Source organism: Portunus trituberculatus, chromosome 36, assembly GCF_017591435.1.
Source record: "Portunus trituberculatus isolate SZX2019 chromosome 36, ASM1759143v1, whole genome shotgun sequence".
NCBI lineage: Eukaryota > Metazoa > Arthropoda > Malacostraca > Decapoda > Portunidae > Portunus > Portunus trituberculatus.
In genome coordinates, this window is record NC_059290.1 from 2,111,725 (window position 1) to 2,132,108 (window position 20,384).

Below are 20,384 nucleotides of genomic sequence, written 5' to 3' on the forward strand. Positions count from 1 at the left end.
ACTCGAACATCTGACGTCACGAACATCAGCATAGACAGCACCGCCTGCAGGACACACACAAATTGAGACGCAGAGACAGGCAGGCAAAACACACACACACACACACACACACACACACACACACACACACACACACACACACACACACACACACACACACACACACACACACACACACACACACACACAGGATGTTGCATATCGATAAAAGGAAAATTTGAGAGTTTACATAGACAGACATGGATTTAAGCACACACACACACACACACACACACACACACACACACACACACACACACACAGGAAGGCAAATAATCGATAAAAAAGAGGGAAAAAGAGAGCTTACATAGACATGGATTCAAACGCACTTATCCACCCACCCTCCACACACACACACACACACACACACACACACACACACGAGAGAATAGAACCGGCCATAACGAGAGGACAAATTGACAGTTTACAGAGATAGACCTACATTTCAACACATATTCCCAAGAAAGAGACAATTCGGAACGACATGACCGCCGCTTCGATGCTGATTTGGTTACGTAATGACATCATTTTCACACTTATTGGAGGTCCGGACTGCTCAGGGCAAGGCGAGATGGATTTTGGTTGCGGTAATTGTGCTGCACTGAACGAATACAAGTGGCAGTGTGTTCCTTTCTGTGTTAACGTCAAGTAGAGAAGAAACAGCTGTATTGGAGGCGGTACAGCTCATCAAGGACGTGTTGTTACTGTTATCCTTATTATTATTATTATTACTTATATTTTCACTTTCTTTTCTCTTTTATTAGGATTTTTTAAAGATTTCATGGATTTTACTCGGGTTTTAGAGGTGTTTCTGTGTATTGATGCTACACATTGTTATTCTATTCTTACTTCCAACAGAGCTTGTTAAATGTAAGACGTTAAGATTTGAGGCACTGCAGCACTCAAAAGGTTACATTCCAGAAGATAAAACACTAAAAAATCAGGTTTGGGGCGTTATAATACTCAAGTAGCTAATCCTCATACTCTGCCACACTCAATTAAACGTCAGCCATTACAACATTGAAAAGGTTCAAACTAAGAGCTCTTCAACATTTAAAGGTAAAATCTTAAGTTCTACAACCTTTAACCCCTTCAGTACTGAGACGCATATTTACCTTAAGTTTTGGATACGATTAGACGATTTTATTTGCATTAGGAAGAGTCTATGAAAGTCAGAAGATTAATGGCCACAATCTTCATTAATCTAATCCCCACATAAGTTTCTGAAGCTGTATAAAATCACCAAATAGTAAGCAGAATGAATATAAAAAAACACGTCATTCTACTGAAGGGGTTGAAAGAGCTAAACTTCAAGTGCTACAACACTTAAGGGGTTAAACACAAGCCTACACAGAAGAAAAGGGAGATGACAGGTGTGTTGTTGTCCACTTGCACGAAGGACAAAGCGCCAGGCAGGTGACCTCGGCGTGAACCCACAAAAATCAGTCTGGACGTGGCGAAGATGCTGCCGTTTAGACCACCGCTGATTGAACAGGCCACGAACACTGGAATAGTCCACGCCATCACCCCGAGAGCCAGGTTGCCGAAGGTCTGGGGGAGGCAAGGGAGGCAAGTGTGAGGGGAAGAGGAAGGGGTAGGCAGGGTGTAAGCGGGGCCTCAAGAAAGTGTCGGGTTTTAAAGATACGATAGCAAGGAAGAAAAGGAGAAAGTGTCATGAGAGAGGGTAGGAGAGGAATAGGAGAAGAAAAGAAAATCGTGGAGGAGATTAAAGAGAGAATCTGTTATAGAAAAAAAATTGAGATTAGGAAGAGAGTGAAGAAAGTATTGGAGCAAAAGAAAAAAAAAGAAAGAACAGGGAAGGAGAAATTAAAATAGGAGAAATACAAAGGAATGGGAGATGAGACAGATAATCGTGGAAAAAATGGGAAGAAAGACTGTAATAGAAAAAAAAAGAAAGTAAAAGAGAAAAGAGATGAAAAGTAGAGAAATGGATGTGAAAATGAAAAAAAAGAAAGTCTGAAGAATGAAATAAAAAAAAAGAAACTTCGGGTGAGAAATTGAGTTAAAGGAAGAAGAGAAAGTTAAGCAAAGATAGAAAAACGAAGAGAAGGAGAGAGAGAGGCGGGAGATGGTTCAGTGTTGGTGGAGAAAGTAAGGGCGAGAGAAACGAGGGAAGGAAGGGGGAGAGGGGAGGGAAGAACGAAGGTTGCTGGAGACAAAATGAACTTTCAGAATATGTTTGTGACCTTGCATGTATTTGTTTTGCTATTGTTGATGTTGTTTTTGTTGTTGTTTTGGGATTTTGTTGTTTCTCATCTAGAAATAATGACAAAAATGTATTACTATTCTCTCTCTCTCTCTCTCTCTCTCTCTCTCTCTCTCTCTCTCTCTCTTTTCCTAGATATAACAATTATTTACAATGAAAGCTCGTTAGCTCACCTTCGGGGAGTTGAATTTCACCCGTCGCGCGCCCATACACACACACACACACACACACACACACACACACACACACACACACACACACACACACACACACACACACACACACTACCAGATACAAAAACCTAAGCATGAAATCACACGAAGTAAATAAGTTTTTTCTTAAGGTTTGGTTAGGTCAAGTTCGGTTAAGTTAGGTTAGGTTCAGTTAAACTTATGTTAAGAGTCCATGTGTCCTCACCACAGCCACGGCGGGCGAGGCGATCAGCAGGTCCTTGGGCAGCACGGCGAAGTAAGCGACGTTGGTGAGCATGTAGATTATTATGACCGTGGTGACAGAGATGGCGATGGCTCGGGGCATGTTTCTGAGAGGGAAGGGACAAGGTGATCAACGTGTGTGTGTGTGTGTGTGTGTGTGTGTGTGTGTGTGTGTGTGTGTGTGTGTGTGTGTGTGAAAATAGTATAGTATAGTCTCTCTCTCTCTCTCTCTCTCTCTCATCAATTCGCTTCTCTTGCAATGGAAACAGGTTAATGAGAGAGAGAGAGAGAGAGAGAGAGAGAGAGAGAGAGAGAGAGAGAGAGAGAGAGAGAGAGAGAGAGAGAGAGAGAGAGAGAGAGAAACTGTGTGTGTGTGTGTGTGTGTGTGTGTGTGTGTGTGTGTGTGTGTGTGTGTGTGTGTGTGTGTGTGTGTGTGTGTGTGTGTGTGTGTGTTGCCACGTACTTGAATGGGTCCTTCAGCTCCTCCATGATACCGTTGAGACTGTCCCTGTAAATAAAACAAAAAGAAAAATAAAGCCAAATAAAAAAAAGAAAGATAGAAGATGAATAGAAAAGAAAAAAAAAAACCCCTGACAGCACAAAAAAAAAAAAAATAAACAAAAAATAAAAAACGCACACAACCAAGAAAAAAAACATCTAAACAAATGAAATAAAGACAACACGCACTTACCAGCCTTCATAAGCGTAGAGTGTGTGGTAGAAGGCAGTGACCACCAGGGAGATGCTGGAGGAGGTGCCTTCCATCGGGTCCTTGAAGTTGTCGGTGGTGCCTCGGAACAGGTGAAAGAATCCGACCACGATGATCATGATGAGGGCAAGTACCTTCGTTAGAGCCAGACAGTCCTGCACTCTGGTGGCCCAACGCACTCTCTTGGCGTTGACGTAGGTGAGAAGCACTGCGTTGGTGTAGAAAAGGGAGTTTCATGACATTTTATAACTGTCTTCTGGCTAATTCCGGCTACTGAGAGGCCCCCATCTTTTTTTTTTGTTGTTGTCCTAAGCCAGTTTTTCCCTCTTACATTAAAAAAGTTACAACAGACAGCAGTAATTCTTCAGTATGGGGAATAATGGGTAACTTTGTTGGTGCAGCAGGGGATGAGGAAGGGGCTAAGTTAAAGAAGTGGAGTGTAGGTTTTTGTTAAATTTTCATGGAAGAGAAGCTATTGTCCAAGGAAATGCAAAGGATAAAGAAATGTTCACTGAAAAATGCTATCTAAAAGAATACTCATAAGAACGCTGAAAAATACGATCCAGTGAATAAGAGAAGAGAGATGGAAATTGATACGGACGAGTGAAGAAGGACTTTGCTTTCTGTTACGACAATGATTGATAGCCATGGATATTCATAGACAAGGAGCCGCCGTGGTACAGTGGAACCATGTGTGCTTTGGGGTCCGAGGGGTATCCAAGCTCACGGGTTCGAATCCTGTCCCCGGTCCGAGTGTAGGTTGGGCTTCCTCATCGGGGCAACGGTTTCCTAGCGGGTGGGCTTTTAGATACGAGGTACCTCCAAAAGTATCCCCTTTAGCCCATAAATTTCCGTGAAAAGCCAACGTGATATAAATAAAAAAAAAGAAAAAAAATTAATAGACAATATTCATAGACATGGACAAAATATATAGACAAAATTCACAAACAAGGAAGACAAAGAAGGAACCACTGCATGAGAGATGAGGCAAAAAGAGACACCGAGGAGAATAAGATGCCGCCAGTCAACATAAGGCTGACAGAGGCGGGGAACAGTAGCAGGTTAAGTGAAGAGACATCTAAGTTAGCACACAGGGAGAGCAGAAGTTACCGGCAGCTTTCTAGTTCCTGATTACACGTCGACACGATTATTTTTTTATGTAGGAAGGGAAAGCTAGTCAAGGGCAATGAAAAAAAACGAAGCATCTTGAAAATGAAATGATCTAAGTACTGGAAAATAAATGTAATAGCATTGAAAGTCTTATTGGGGCAGAAAGTCATTTTAAAACCCCGGGGTATATCAAAAGGTATAGGAGACGGGAACAGACAGGAGACGGGAGGGACAAGATAGACAAGAGAGTGTGAAGGTGGGCAAGCCGCCAGTCACAGTACCAGAAAGAAAAGCCTGACAATTGTGGTGTAGTTCAGAATGAAATGTTGGTTATACGTACATTGCTAAAAGCGGGATTGAATATGTGTACAGTGTGTTTTCTCTTGTTAATTGTGTGAAGACATGAAGAGTGGGCCATGTAACGTGAAGTGTTTGATTAGCAATAGCAGTTTATCTGAAAGGAGATGAATCCAGATTTCAGTAACCTTTTGTTGGGAAAAGATGTTGTGCTGTGTTAAGGCCATAGGAGTGTAAATATATGTAAACAGAAGATATTAAGTGAGGTTTTATAAAGAACGCGCTGATCGTCCAACAAAGAAACACGACAAAGGCACTCCAAGGATTCTTTCTCCTGGCCAGTTCTGTATAGTCAAGTCTTCCTGGTGAGGTGTATCAGTTATTGAGGCATTGCTCTATAAACATCGCTGCTTCAGTAGTGCCTCCAGTCTTGAATATGCTCAGACTTCATTAGAACACTGAAATCAAGATGACAGAACATACGCGTCTTCTCAGTGAGGTGTTCAATGTTATCAAGCTATTTGCTATAACTATCGGTACTTCAATATGACCTTGGGGACATAAATGTTGTCCATCTTGTTGATAATACTGAAATCATGGCAACACTAAGTCTTGTACAATCACATCTGCATAACAATTAGGTACTTATGCATGGCATGTTATTACTCACACCTGCATACCTGCACACCTGCATCTCTCCTTCCTCTTACGTATGCTCCACTTTTCACTTTTGAATAACTTATTGAAGCATGTGCATTTGACACTATGGTACAGTGACACGTCTTGAAACATTTTGATATTCCCATTAATGCTTTATTTACATTGGTCATTACTAGGTGGCTTCATTCCTGATCACATTTAGGTATGAATGCACCGAATTACTAACTAAAGAATTAATATGTCGATCAAAACCCAATGAACTCCTCGCATTGCACTCAGGATGTAACGAAAATAATGCCATGTTACTGAAAAGGTTAATATCCACGTGCATGATTTATCTTTTATCAGTTGTTGGTGGTGTAGATTACGAGTATCGCGATGATTTAATGGATGTACGGAGTGGTGTCTTTTCAACAGGAGAAATGTCAATCTTTCATGTCTCTATTATTTTTTTCTATCCAAACAACATTAATTCTACTCAGGCTCATTTTTTTATACAATGGAAGCAGTTTGACGCAATGTTTGCCTTCGTTCGTGACGTGCGCTTCATGTCGTGTTTTTCCTTCGCCTCGAACAATGGACACTACTGCCAAACAACAGTCCCAAAAAAACATTATCTCACATACGCGCACACACCCACCCAACCACACACACACACACACACACACACACACACACACACACACACACATCCATACACTTGTTGGTACAAACAGGTGGGCGGAACCCATTCATTAGCTCCTTCACACCTGCACCCAACACTACTGTTTTTACAGATTTACTTCCTCCGTCGTTCTTTTCCCTCCGCATGACATGAATCACGTGCATGACAGTGTACGCGAGCCACACTACTCTCAACATACGTTTCTGTCAACATCTCTAGTGAATAAAGTATACAGATGTCCAAAGTAAAACATTGGTTTAATAAAGATCAGATGCATTATTTCTTAAAGTTACATAGAAAAAAATGAAGTGTATTAGTAGCACGTCATACATTTCATTAATTTGTAGTGCCAATACTGCGAAAGTGATCTACCATGACTGGTCTGATAAATGCGTATCAAAGGTGTTTATCTTGTCAATAAGAAGATTCTTCAACATGTCACTCCACAGTCTTCTATCTGATCGCCAGTATGGTTTCCGTCAAGGCCGCTATACTGGTGATCTGGTTTTCCTTACTGAGTCTTGGTCATCCTCTTTTAGATAATTTTATGAAACTTTGCTGTTGCCTTAGACAGCTTTGGATAGAGTCTGGCACAAAGCTTTGGTCTCAAAACTACCCTCCTACGGTCTCTATCCTTCTCTGCAACTTTATCTCAAGTGTCCTCTCCGGCCACTGTTCTCCTAAATCTATTAATAGTGAGTCCTGTCACCCACTCTCTTCCTTTTATTGACATTGATACCATCCTACACATTTGCACGTCTTTTCAGAGACGACCAATCCTTCAGGAAGTTAACATCCCGCAGGGACGCTACAGAATGCCTGACTTCCGATCTTTCTAAGATTTCTGATTGGGGCAGAGAAAACTTAGTAGTGTTTAATACCTCAAAAACTCAATTCTTTCATTTACCAACTCGACACAGCCTTCCTGACAACTGTCCCCTCTTTTTCAATGACACTCAACTGTTCCCCTCTTCTACTCTGAATATTCTCGGTCTGTCCTTATCTTACAACCTAAACTGGAAACTTCACATCTCGTCTCTTGCTAAAACAGCTTCTACGAAATTAACCGTTCTGAGACGTCTTCACCAGTTTTTCTCACCCCTCCAATTGCTAATTCTGTTCAAGGGCTTTATCCGTCCTTATATGGAGTGCTCTTCGCATGTACGAGGAGATTCCATTCACACAATTTTATTAGATAGTGCAGAGTGCAGCTTTTCGTCTTATCAACTCCTTTCCTCTGACTGACTTTCGCACCGCTGGAATGTTACATCCCTTATCTTCTACCGCTATTTTCATGCTAACTGCTCTACTGATCTTGCTAAATGAATGCCTCCCCTCCTCCTGCGGCCTCGCTGCACAAGGCTTTCTTCTTCCTCTCACCCTTACTCTGCTTAACTCACTAATGCAAGAATTAAGCAGTATTCTCAATCATTCATACCTTTCTCTAGTAGACTCTGGAACTCCCTGCCCTCTTCTGTATTTTTAACTACCTATGACCTCACTTCACTTAAGAGGGAGGTTTCAAGACATTTATCCCTTTTTTTGGCTAACTCTCTCGGACCGGCAAAGGGACTGACAACGAAGTGGCTTTTTTTTTTCTTTCCGTTTGATGTTTCCCTTGGCCAGCTTCTCTCTTATATAAAAAAAATAAATAAAACATGAGGTGAACGACCACAATATCTTCACCACCACCCTCGTCAGCAACAACAGCGGGCATGAGTTCACCAAGGAAACTAAGGCTGCTTGTGAATTAATAAGGTAAAAAATAAGACATATTTATTAAAGTGGCTGCGTAAACTGTGCTGAAGTATTTGTTTGTTGAATATCGTTAGAAATACAAAATGGCGAGATAATATTGTCATTATCATTATTCCAGTATTCAATGTTTGCCCACCAATATAAATCCACTCATCACACTCGATAGTATTGTCTCTCTTGGAAGTTTGTGACGTGGCATACCAAACAGTAATTATTTTTGTACTCCAGAAAGCGATGCAGCTGAAGCCGGTTTGCTGCTTCACGATTCCAGTTTAAATACGTCCTTGTGTGTGGAGAGCAATGGCCAAGACACGTAATGAAATGCCTAGAAGTGACTGCTTGTTTTACTTGTCGGATCGTGTTGTTAGGGTCGGCGCTGGGTGCCAGGGAACGATGGAGTGTCTGACAAGGAGTATGATAATAAATACGACAGAATGAAATGAACAAGTAACAGTGAATTAAATAAACGAACGATGAATGATTAACGGAACGCGTGAAAAACAACTCATGATAAACACATAAATAAACAAAAATAAAATAAAATGAAACATGTAAAATATAGTAAAAAAAAATGAATAAATAAACGTCCTGCATTTTCACAAGCTAACAATACATTACAGAAAAAAAGAAAGCAGAAACGAAACAAAATAAAAACAAGACAAGACAAAACAAATGAAGGGAAAAGCTACAACAAACTAACCTTACTTTTACAGCTTTCCTCCCAACACACACACACAGACACACAAACACAGGAAACACTCACGAATAAGCAAAATCCCAATGATGCGCAGGGCTGACTGTGGCGGCGTCTGTTCATTGGGGAAGAAAGGTTGCACTACGTAGTTGGCGAAGCTAAGAGCCGCCACCGCCCTGCTGCCCGGAATGGAGATGGTGACCGTCATCCACAGCAAGATGAAAGCAGGCAACGGTCCGTACGCCTCGTGAAGGTATGTGTAATTGCCGCCACTCTGAGGAATCATTGTACCTGTAGTGGAAAGCAGAGGTGTGACTTTAGTGTGTTTTTAGTGTGTTTGTAGTGTGCTTTAAATTCTTCTGCACCATGGCACGTTTTTATATTTATTCTGTTTATTATTTGGTGATTTTATACAGCTTCAGGGGATTAAAGCAGTGAAGTCTCTGGCTATTAATTTTCTCACCTCCATAGACCCTTCCTAAAGTAAATAAAATCATCTAATTATAGCCAACACTCATGGTAAAAATGCGTCCTAGTACTGAAAGGGTTAATGCGTGACTACTTCTTGTCATGCTCTATTTTTTACTCTTTTTATTTTTCGCTAGTTTTGGTGCTTATGGCTTCTTTTATTGGTTTGTCTAGTGACTTTTTTCATGTAAGATGGGAAAGGTGACTAAGGGCCATGTGAAACGAAAGAAAAGGCCCAATTACTACGCATTTCACGGAGAGTGAGTCATTGTTTTTTCGCGAATATCTTTCAAACTAATGAATTGATCGGAATGGTACTTTAACACTGTGTACAAGACACCTTCCGCTAATATTTGGTCATACTAAGCATTGCCAAATGGTGTTAGTAAAAGCGTTTACTCTTGAAGTTTAAAGCCGAAGTCACATGAGTCGCCAGAACTAACGTACACAATCGAACGGAGAGTGGGAGGAGGAGGGGGGAAGCGAGCGGGAGAGAGGAACGTAGGGAGGAATGGGATGAGGGATTGTAGACGTTCGTATGGATAGGTTGGCGAGGCTCGGCAACACCGTATATCTCAGGAGTAAACGCTTTTACTAACATCATTTGGCATTGCTTAGTATGACCAAAAATTAGCGGAAGGTGTCTAGTACACAGTGTCAAAGTACCATTCCGATCAATTCATCAGTTTGAAAGATATTTGCGAAAAACAATGACTCACTCTCCGTGAAATGCGTAGTAGTTGAAAAAAAGCACATTTATTTGTCAGTCCCTTTATAGGTCCGAGAGAGTTAGTTAAAAAAAAAAAAGGATGAATGTCTTGAAATCTCCCTCTTAAATGAATTCAGAACTAGTGCTATCAGACCTCGCTGGGAGTAAAGCATCGTTTCGGCAATTGGAGGGTCGAGATTTACTTTCTTCTCCACACACACACACACACACACACACACTCTCTCTCTCTCTCTCTCTCTCTTGGTAATAATTTCAGCATATTGATATTATTCTCAGTGCAGTGGTACTTATATTTACAAATTGTGTGTGTGTGTGTGTGTGTGTGTGTGTGTGTGTGTGTGTGTGTGTGTGTGTGTGTGTGTGTGTGTGTGTGTGTGTGTGTGTGTGTGTGTGTGTGTGTGTGTGTGTACAAGTATAAGTATATGGATATGCACGTCTCTGGAGTTACATTTAGTTATTTCCTTAAACATGAACACCAAGAATGTCAGGAAATTACTTTTTCATATCTGTATTACATTTTGTTCAGTTTTTTTTTTTTATACTTATTTGTGTATTTCTTTTTGCAAATCATCTTTCTTGAAGTGCATCGTCTGTAAAGCGACTGGAACGAACCAAAACGAGAGAGAGAGAGAGAGAGAGAGAGAGAGAGAGAGAGAGAGAGAGAGAGAGAGAGAGAGAGAGAGAGAGAGAGAGAGAGAGAGAGAGAGAGAGAGAGAGAGAGAGAGAGAGAGAGAGAGAGACCTGGACACTTTCACTTATCACGTCCCTGCAGAGTCTTAAGATGGTGAGGCGACATGAGATAGGTCACGTGAGGGCACCCAGAGAGTTAGCGGATAGCAAGACGTATGAGCGATAGCAGTAGCAGCTGCAGCAAGCGTCGCTGAGTAGTGTCATGTGAGATGCGCTAACACTTGTCAGGTGTTGGGCTGCCTGGGACTGTCACATGTGGCCAGAGTATATCATGGAAAGGTTATCTTTATTAAGTGTTTCGACGCCTATGCTCGACTATCCTTGCCTTTCACCCCTTCAGTATTATGACGCGTTTCTATATTCATTTTGGTTACTATTTGGCGACTTTATACATCTTCAAAAACTCATGGGGGGATTAGAATAGTGAAGACTGTGGCCATTAATCTTCTGACCTCCATAGACACTTCCTAGATATTAATAAAATGGTCTAATCGTACTGAAATCTCAAGGTAAAAATGTATCCCGGTATTGAATGGGTTAATGGGGGTTGTGATGGTTTTCTTGGATATTTTCATGTTATTGTAATGGTTTAATCTTTTAACTTCATATTTAGGATCTTTTTCATTAATTACTAGAGACTGATCAATATTTCTTTGCTTTGTAGCCTCTTTCAAACATTATACTACTGACTAAAAACTGCAACATCAAATTTCCAATCCACTTCTTACTTATAGATGTTTGTAGAATATCCATAAATCCCTTTTGGTGTTGCTAAGTCTTGCATATTGCAGCTGAAACTTTTGATACTTGTTTAATTGGCTTGAATTTCACAGGTAAATTTATGGTGGCCATGGTAATAAACACTGCATTACGCCATCAGTGGACTGGAGCATTGCATTCCACAGAACATGACAAGGTAATCATCTAAGTGGCCTTTGAAAACTGTCCTTATGCGATGGGAAAGCAAATAGTAAGAGTTCCAATATCCGTGAAGCAAAGATTGGTTCGGACACCTTACACTCGAATTCTGAAGCTCAAACACCACATCTCCATTACATCCAAAGACCTGGGAATGAAGTTTCACAGGCTCTTAAGGATGTGTTCATATTTTCAGTAAGAGATTAATAAGATTTCTACGTTATCAACAGGAGAAGCACCTTTGAGAATCTAATGATCTGAATCTAATCTTACCATCTGAAGATAATAGTGATGGAAGACCTGAACGTTTCTGAGTATAGTCCCAGATCATGGCAGTGAATGATGGTGTGAAGAGATCGAGTGTCTGCGGGATAAGACTGTTTACGTTGAGCCTGTGGAGCGTGTCCCTGCAAAACAAGCGGCGGAGAAACACTGATATATCGTTTTAAGAGTGAGTAATCAGGATTGAACTAGAAATAATGGGTTCAAGATTGAAAAAAAGTGAAATAAAAAAAAGTGGAATTTTTTTTATAAACACCCTCGGATCAACACACCTTTTCCTTTTTTCTAGGTAAATAATCAAAGTAAAACAAGAAATAACGAGTTTAAACTTGAAAAATAGAAATGAAAAGAATGAAATAGCTTGAAATTTGGTTCTTAAATACACTTATAGATGAGTGGAAGAGACAGTAAAAAAGATCGTTAGTGTTGTCATGAAGGAGCTTTACAAAAGATTCGACATGTTTATGAATGAGGACGATAAGTTAAAAAAACACAGGTAAGTGTCCTTCATATAGGGACTACCACGTGTAGGACGGAAAACTTACCGCACAGACACATATTTTCTTATATTTTAACGCTTTACTTTAACAATTCTAAACTAAAAACTCGACAAGCTGCGACGCTCTTTGTCTAGTTAGTGAACCAAAGACTCGCAAACTCCAACGAGCATTGTCTAGTTCGCAAACCAAACACTCTCCAGACAGCAACGCTCATTGTCTACCTAAAAATCCAAAGACATGACAAATTGCAACCTACATTGACTTGTTAGCAAACCAAAGACACGACAAACTGCAACGCTCTTTGTCTATCCAGCAAAACCAAACACACGACAAACTGCAACGCGCATTGTTTAGTTAGCCGTCGTCCTTCAGGTAAAGAAGTAGAACAAAAACCTTTCTGAAGACGACCCTGACGCAGAGCAAGACGTGGCTGTCAGCAAGAGTGAACACGAGGCGGGCGACTACAACCTGACACACCCACTCGCAAAAAAAACTTGTCCAGATTATCCAAAACTTTCTTTCTGGGACACTCACACCTTTAACAAACAAGAGAGAGAGAGAGAGAGAGAGAGAGAGAGAGAGAGAGAGAGAGAGAGAGAGAGAGAGAGAGAGAGAGAGAGAGAGAGAGAGAGAGAGAGAGAGAGAGAGAGAGAGAGAGAGAGAGAGAGAGAGAGAGAGAGAGAGAGAGAGAGAGAGGAGGGAGGAGGGAGGAGGGAGGAGAGGGAGGGAGGAGAGAGAGAGAGAGAGAGAGAGAGAGAGAGAGAGAGAGAGAGAGAGAGAGAGAGAGAGAGAGAGAGAGAGAGAGAGAGAGAGAGAGAGAGAGAGAGAGAGAGGGAGGGAGGGAGGGAGGGAGGAGGAGGGAGGAGAGAGAGAGAGAGAGAGAGAGAGAGAGAGAGAGAGAGAGAGAGAGAGAGAGAGAGAGAGAGAGAGAGAGAGAGAGAGAGAGAGAGAGAGAGAGAGAGAGAGAGAGAGAGAGAGAGAGGTCATGATTTACTTTCTCCTCCACACACACACACACACACACACACACACACACACACACACACACACACACACACCTCTCTCTCTCTCTCTTTGTAATAAATTCAGCATATTAAATTTTCCTCATTGTAGTAACGTTTATATTTACAAAGTGTGTGTGTGTGTGTGTGTGTGTGTGTGTGTGTGTGTGTGTGTGTGTGTGTGTGTGTGTGTGTGTGTGTGTGTGTGATTATCTAGCCTTAAATATTTTCTCTTTCCCAACGCTTGTGCACTGTCGTGTGATTCCTGACGTGTGTGTGTGTGTGTGTGTGTGTGTGTGTGTGTGTGTGTGTGTGTGTGTGTGTGTGTGTGTGTGTGTGTGTGAGAGAGAGAGAGAGGCGGCGCGTTCATGTATAAAATGACGTGGGTGGAAATAATGATAAGTTTCATATGATAATTTCTAAACTGCATTGGAAGCCGCTTGGGTAATGATAGTCTAACCCCTTCAGGACCACGACGCATTTCTTATATTAATTCTGCTTGATATTCAATGATTTTATACAGCTTTAGAAACTTATGTGGGGAATTAAAATGGTGAAAACTCTGGCCATCAATCTTCTGACTTCTATAGACCCTTCCTAATGTAAATAAAAGTGTCAACAAGAATTAACTACTTAAATTGCGTTATTAAAATCTTTTGCGTTCCATCTTAACTGCTTTTAAACAGCTACTTCTTTTACCAGGAGTATTTGTTACTTTAGTGATAGTTTAACAAGAAAAATATCTAAAGGTTTCATTCTTAATCCCTTCAATACTGAAACACATATTTTTACCTTGAAATTTGGGCATGATTGGACCCATTATTGACATTAGGAAGGATCCATGGAGGTCAGAAGATTAATGGCCGAAGTCTTCACTATTTCAACCCCCAAAATGAGTTTCTGGAGCTGTGTAAAGTCACCAAATAGTAAGCAGAATGAAGGGGTTAAAACTTCAGTGCCATATCTTGACTGCCTTGAATTGACGTAGAAGGTGTTTGGGTTTATGAGTTATTTTTGTGATCCTTGTGGTAATTCAACAAGCATTCAGCATAAAAAAAGAAGTAAGGTTATGAATATCTGGCAAGCCATCTATGTACGCGGTTCTGGTGGGATTTCAAGGAAGCTTTGGTGAACTGAGTGATAACTGAACCAGGAACAAAAACACATGAACAGATTACATCATCCAGAAGACTTACAAGGAAACAAAGGTTAAATAATTTCTCAGGAACACAATTTGAGGTAATGACGTCAACACTTCACCCACCAGATCAGTTATTCCTACACTTTACTCTTTACTCTTATATTATCGTTATTATTCCTGTTATTATTGTGTCTTTTATGCAGGAAGTGATCTGACGAAGGGCTGCAGGAAGGTAGGAAAACACACACTGAACGCGGCAATCCCCAAAACAACAGTCTCATTTTGTGTGCCACGGTTGATCAAACAGAATTAAGGACGTTACTATAAGGAAAAACCTGATTATTCTGCATATTAAAACAACTTCAAAGCAGAGAGAGAGAGAGAGAGAGAGAGAGAGAGAGAGAGAGAGAGAGAGAGAGAGAGAGAGAGAGAGAGAGAGAGAGAGAGAGAGAGAGAGAGAGAGAGACTAAACACGTGGACTAAAGAGCTACTTCAAATCACCACACTTGTCCTTTTCATTCACCAACTTGTCTAATTCACACATGACTTATTTTTTACCTTACTATCCTCAACACTTCTACCTTCTGTTTTTCTCACCACATAATCAACACTACATACTTCCTTACCCACCACCTTGTCCCTCCCTTTTGTTTACCTAGCTCAGCGTAGCACAGGGCGCCGACAATGGACATAATGCCGGAGATCAGCCAGACAATAAGGGACATTCCGACGGATCCTGTGTATTGAACCACTGCTCTTGGCGACACGAAGATCCCGGTGCCTATGATGTTGCCCACAATTAATCCCACGCAGTTAAGAAGACCCAGTTCCTGCTTGAGCCTCACAGATGATTCACTCTTTTCTATATCGCTCGCCTCCACTTTCTTCCCATTCTCATTCACTGTTAGTTTAATTTCTCCATTATCAGGTTTTGGTGGGTTCGTTTTCTTTCCCCGGTTACGCGTGTCAGTTTCCGGTGTGTTCATTTGTGTGGCTTCCTCTTCTTTGCATTTCTGGTTTTCCATTGTGTCTTGTTTCCTCTCCCTGTGTACTCCGCCGTGCGTGTCTCCATCTGCTTTGGTCTCTACACTGGCCTTGCTTCGTGTTCTGTGTCTCGGTGGTGGGTTGGGGATCGTTTCCTCGACAGGTGTTATTGAATCTGTCACAGGTGTTTCGTGCATCACTAATTTATCATATATTTCTACTTTTTCCTCCATTTCAGCGCTGATTTTCTTCTTCCTTTCCCTTTCCTTCTCGTCATTCGTCATTTCTTCCAGTTCCTCTTTCTTGTCATTTATATCATTTACTTCACTTGGTTCATCCTTTCCAACATTTTCGACATTCTTCTCGTTTTCAGTTGCAATGTCAGTATCAGAATCGTCGAATGCCTTATTATCCATGGCTAGGCACCTTCAGTCCCTTCTGTATAGCGGCAGCAAGCGAGCGAGCAAAGGAGGCAAGAGTGACGGAGCTACAACCACGCGCACAAAACAAGTAGGCGTCCGGGTGCTTACTGCCGGGGAGAGCGAGGTTGCCATGATTCAAAGGGAAGCGAGAACGAGATCCTACGTCTTTCTCTAAAACTGCTTCCAGCGACCTCTGGAAACCCGCCTACCTTAATTCAGCCTGCTTGACTCTGCTCACTCCCGTCCCGCCAGCAACAAGTCGTCCAGATTAGCAGTACCAGTAATATATTTGTTGATTTGTTGAGAGAAAATGAGACTATGGGCTGGAAGAAGAGAGTGCTATGAAGCCTCACCGCATTCCCCTCATGGCTGTTGTTGGACAAGTAGTTAGGAGTCATGAGAGTCTATTACATGCTGTCTTTAGAATAACAAAAGCGAACAACTCGCTGTTTTTTTCTTTACCGGAAGCTCAGTCACGAGAGGCAAAGGATCGGTGCCTCGCCTGCCAGCTCTCAGTAACACAGAATCTGCCGCACTGGTCCAGAATCACTTCCCTTGCATCACCTTGCCTAATTTTTCATTCATTTCACACGTCGGTATTTCAATGGATGCGGAGACAAAATAATAATTGCAAACGTCAGCATCGCACATTGGTAAGTGTTGTGGCTCGTCCCATGTGCAGGTGGAATGCGTTATGAATGGTGAGGGAGCCGAGATGCCAGACTCACGAGAAGGAACAGTATTTCCTCCTTACGCTGATCCCTCGCCCTTGTGAAACTGATTCATGCAACAGTGACAATATGTGCAGCAATGTGGCGCTGTGCACGTGATGTCTCAGTCGCGGCTGAGAGAAAACATTACTTGTCACTCAGACGATAGTAACATTGTAAAACTCTGAGGTGTCATGGCCTTCACACCTGACTGTCAGTTCTTTCTTATAATCTTTGAAAGGCACAGTACAACTTATTATATTACATGGTTAGCAGCCACAGCTCAGCTTCTGCTTGGCGGCTTTCATGGCTTAATGCGGTGACGTCTATAGCGGAACTTAAAACGAGCATGACCTCTACTGCAGCTTTCACCAAACGTTCCCTTGACACCAGCGCGTCACCTCACCCACCACGGCCATCGTCCCACCACCGTCAAGCTCAGCCACCGCTTCATCCCGTCAGTGCAAGGACGTCAAGGCAAAGAGGGATAAGGTAGATCTGCTTCACCTTAGGACAGAATGAGAGTCTTGAAAGTTATTAGGCGAATCCAAAAAAGAGAAATGTTGGAGAAGAGACAAGTTAAGGACAGGAAGGAGATGACTGGTTGAGATAGTGTATATAAAAATTCGTTAACAATAAATATCGTACCAAACAGTGATTGTAATTTTTAGTTTGATCAGGTTAGGTAAAATAATGAAATCCGTGCCAGAGGTAGTGACCTAAACAAAGCCTGATTAGAAAAGGAGATAACCAGAAAAAAAAAAAATGCCAGATGAAGACAAAGAAAAGAGGACAACATATTATTACACAGACAACAATTTTAATAGAGTGGAGGGATGAGATCGAGGCTAATTGTGACTGATTATAATATCTATAGTATAAGGCGACAGGTTATCTTGAAATCTACACACACACACACACACACACACACACACACACACACACACACCATTAATTTACAAGGTCATATTTTTCCTACAGATAACAACAAAACTTCCTCCCACCCTTTCGCCTTCCGTTCCTCCCCCACTCCTATCCTTACTTGCCTCCCTCAATCCTCATCTCTCCCCCTTATCATAAATCTTACCATAAATGATGAAACTGAGATCGCATAAGTGGAGGGATGAAAGTGATATAATGAAAGGAATAAGAGACGCCGTAGAGTGATAAAGATGAGCAAGAGATGGTGGCAGGGGTGGCAGGGATGACAGGTGGTCGTGGTGGCAGGGATGAGTAGAATAAGGACCTTGTGGTTACTTGTTGGTGTTACTTTATGGTGGCGGGGAAAATTACCTTGAAAAATTACTTGGTTGTACTGCATATCCTGTGTGTGTGTGTGTGTGTGTGTGTGTGTGTGTGTGTGTGTGTGTGTGTGTGTGTGTGTGTGTGTGTGTGTGTGTGTGTGATATTTTTCTAACCGTCACGTTTTTTCTTTATATTTTTCTTCATTCCCATCATTGATTTAGTGCAGTCAGACTTGGATACATTTATCTCTTTCTCGGAATTTTCTCATGGTAGATTCATCAAAACACACAAACAACAGATGCACCCTTGAAATTCTACCTTAACTCTCACTTTGCCTTTCAAATCTCCCTTGTCGTTTACTCTCTCCCAAGCAATACTGTGTCACATTCATGTTTCCTCACCTTACTGTCCTGAACACACCAAAGTTAGAGCTACAAGTCGATATCCCAGTACTCTTACCTGTAATCTCATTCCCCAGTACCTCACCTGCAATCTTTTCCTAGTACCTCTTCTTGCACTTTCATTCCCAGTATCTTTTTTGTACATGTATTTTCCAGTACCTCTTTTTACGCCTTCCTGCCACATTCCTTCCTCCCTGTACCCTCACGTGCGCCGTCCACATGCCTTGAGAGACACACCATTGCCTAAAGCGGTGCGTGCGTTGTCAAGAGGCATTAGTTGTACCCTTGACTCGTATTCTGAGGGCCAAGCCAACTTTCATCTTTATTGTTAAAAGCATGTAATTATAATAAATTGGATGCTACGTAATGTTTCTTCTACGTGCTAGTGATGAATTATTCTTAAAGTTATATTTGTGGTATGAAAATAGTATCAACCTCCTTCAATACTGGGACACATTTTTACCTTGAGATTTATTTACATTATAAAAGGTGCACAAAGGTCAAAAGATTAATGGCTAGAGTCTTCACTATTTCAATCTCCCATATGAGTTTTGGAAGGTGTATAAAATCACCTAATAGTAACTAGAATCAATATGGAAACGCGTCAGGGTACTGAAGAAGTTAAAAATCCCAGTTACTTGAGGTGTTTTAATTTCATGGTGTAGGTTTCTTATCAAACTTGTTCATTCACTTTGAAAATAAGAATAACAAAGAATGGGAAAAGCGCGACGCAGCAACACCCCTCGACTTCCTCTCAGTGCTCAAGGTCACTGGTACGTTGGAAGGTGAGCGGGAGTCAGGTCAGGCCCGGCAGTAATGTGACACCAGGATGCTTTATTCATGTTGGAAAATGAAGTGAATAAGAAAGATAAATAAAGGAATAAATAAAGCGATACCCAATTACAACAACAACAGCAACAACAACAACACCAACACAGTGCACATTCCCTATGACTCAGAGTGGAAGAGTGAACTTTTAACTCCTTCAATACCGGGACGCATTTTTTTTTACTATCCCCTTCCACCCACACCCGCACCATCGGAGCAGCACGTCAGCTGTGTGGATATCGCTGCGGTGCATGTAAGGAACTGAACAGGTTGCCCCATTGACTACAAACTCAAATTCAACCCAGTGTATTCACGACCAAACTGTTCAGACAGCGGGGCGGAGCTGCCAGGGACAGGGCGATAACTGGATCTGGATCTGGGTGCTGCTCTGGTCCTGAGGTCACTACGGAGCCACGCTTGCTCGTTGCTCAACAACACGGTCGCCCCTCCCCTCCCACCCGGATAGCAAGGAATGTAGTTCTAGTCTTGGACAAGGGAAGAACGTAAAGTGAAGCATCTTATTCCAGCACTCCTGTCACGTGACGAAAGCGCCACCTTCACGAGAAGGCTTGTTGTTTATTTATTTATTTATTTTTTTTTTTTTTTATACCATGTTGTTGTTTCAAAATATCAAAAGCTGTGATCGCAGGGGGCGCCCGGGTTTGAACCGGGGACCTCTCGATCTGCAGTCGAATGCTCTACCACTGAGCTACACCCCCTTGGTAAACGACGTCCCGTGTCACTCTTAAGAACAGGTGTTGTTCATCACAACACGCCCGTGACCGGCAACTTTCACACGCGCCGCCTCAAGATGAGCAAAGCGTCTTTCACTTCCCCCTTACGCAGAAGGGACAATATGAGCGGTTAAACACCGCCCAGTATATCCCCTAAAGAGTATTGCATTCACTATGATTTGAAAATTTTTACCTTATAATATAAATAGCACCACTTTTAAGGTAAGTACACCATAGTCTCATCATAATTGACCTTTCTTCCATCTACCACAACATCACCTACCGCCTGGATCATCTCGTCTCAGAAAGCCTCGACCCGACTATAATTATTATTACCATTATCATTATTACCACCACTATTATAATTGTTATCATTAATAATATTATCATTACTATAACTATTATTATTATTATCATTATCATTGTCACACACACACACACACACTCACACACATCAATATGTTTTCGTAGTGTAGTGGTTATCACGTGCGCCTCACACGCGCAAGGTCCTCGGTTCGATCCCGAGCGAAAACATGTACTTTTAGGGAAGATCTCTGAGAAATGTAAAAAAAAATATAGTTTCCCGCAAAGATGCGTTGAGACTTGGAACAGTTTGAGTGAGGAAGTGGTGTCAGCAACAAGTGTGCATAGTTTTAAAGAAAAATTGGATAAGTGTAGATATGGAGACGGGGACACACGAGCGTAAAGCCCAGGCCCTGTAAAACTACAACTAGGTAA

At 41.7% G+C, this 20,384-nt stretch overlaps 1 protein-coding gene and 1 non-coding gene across 2 annotated transcripts in view; both read right to left on the minus strand.

Annotated features, from left to right (window-relative positions):
* LOC123513681 (Y+L amino acid transporter 2-like) overlaps positions 1-15,828 on the minus strand; it is an 18,528-nt gene extending 2,700 nt beyond the window's left edge. The window contains exons 1-7 of the mRNA XM_045271025.1: positions 14,978-15,828; positions 8,662-8,883; positions 3,392-3,617; positions 3,164-3,208; positions 2,684-2,807; positions 1,390-1,590; positions 1-44 (exon numbers count right to left, since the gene is read on the minus strand). The exon at positions 1-44 is cut by the window's left edge and continues 106 nt beyond it. Of these exons, the coding sequence (XP_045126960.1) occupies positions 1-44; positions 1,390-1,590; positions 2,684-2,807; positions 3,164-3,208; positions 3,392-3,617; positions 8,662-8,883; positions 14,978-15,722 (1,607 nt within the window). The 5' untranslated portion in view covers positions 15,723-15,828. The remainder of the gene's footprint in view (positions 45-1,389; positions 1,591-2,683; positions 2,808-3,163; positions 3,209-3,391; positions 3,618-8,661; positions 8,884-14,977) is intronic.
* Positions 15,829-19,559: 3,731 nt separating this feature from the next.
* Positions 19,560-19,631, minus strand: Trnac-gca. Its single transcript has one exon. It is a non-coding gene; the product is annotated as a tRNA-Cys (tRNA).
* Positions 19,632-20,384: the final 753 nt, after the last annotated feature.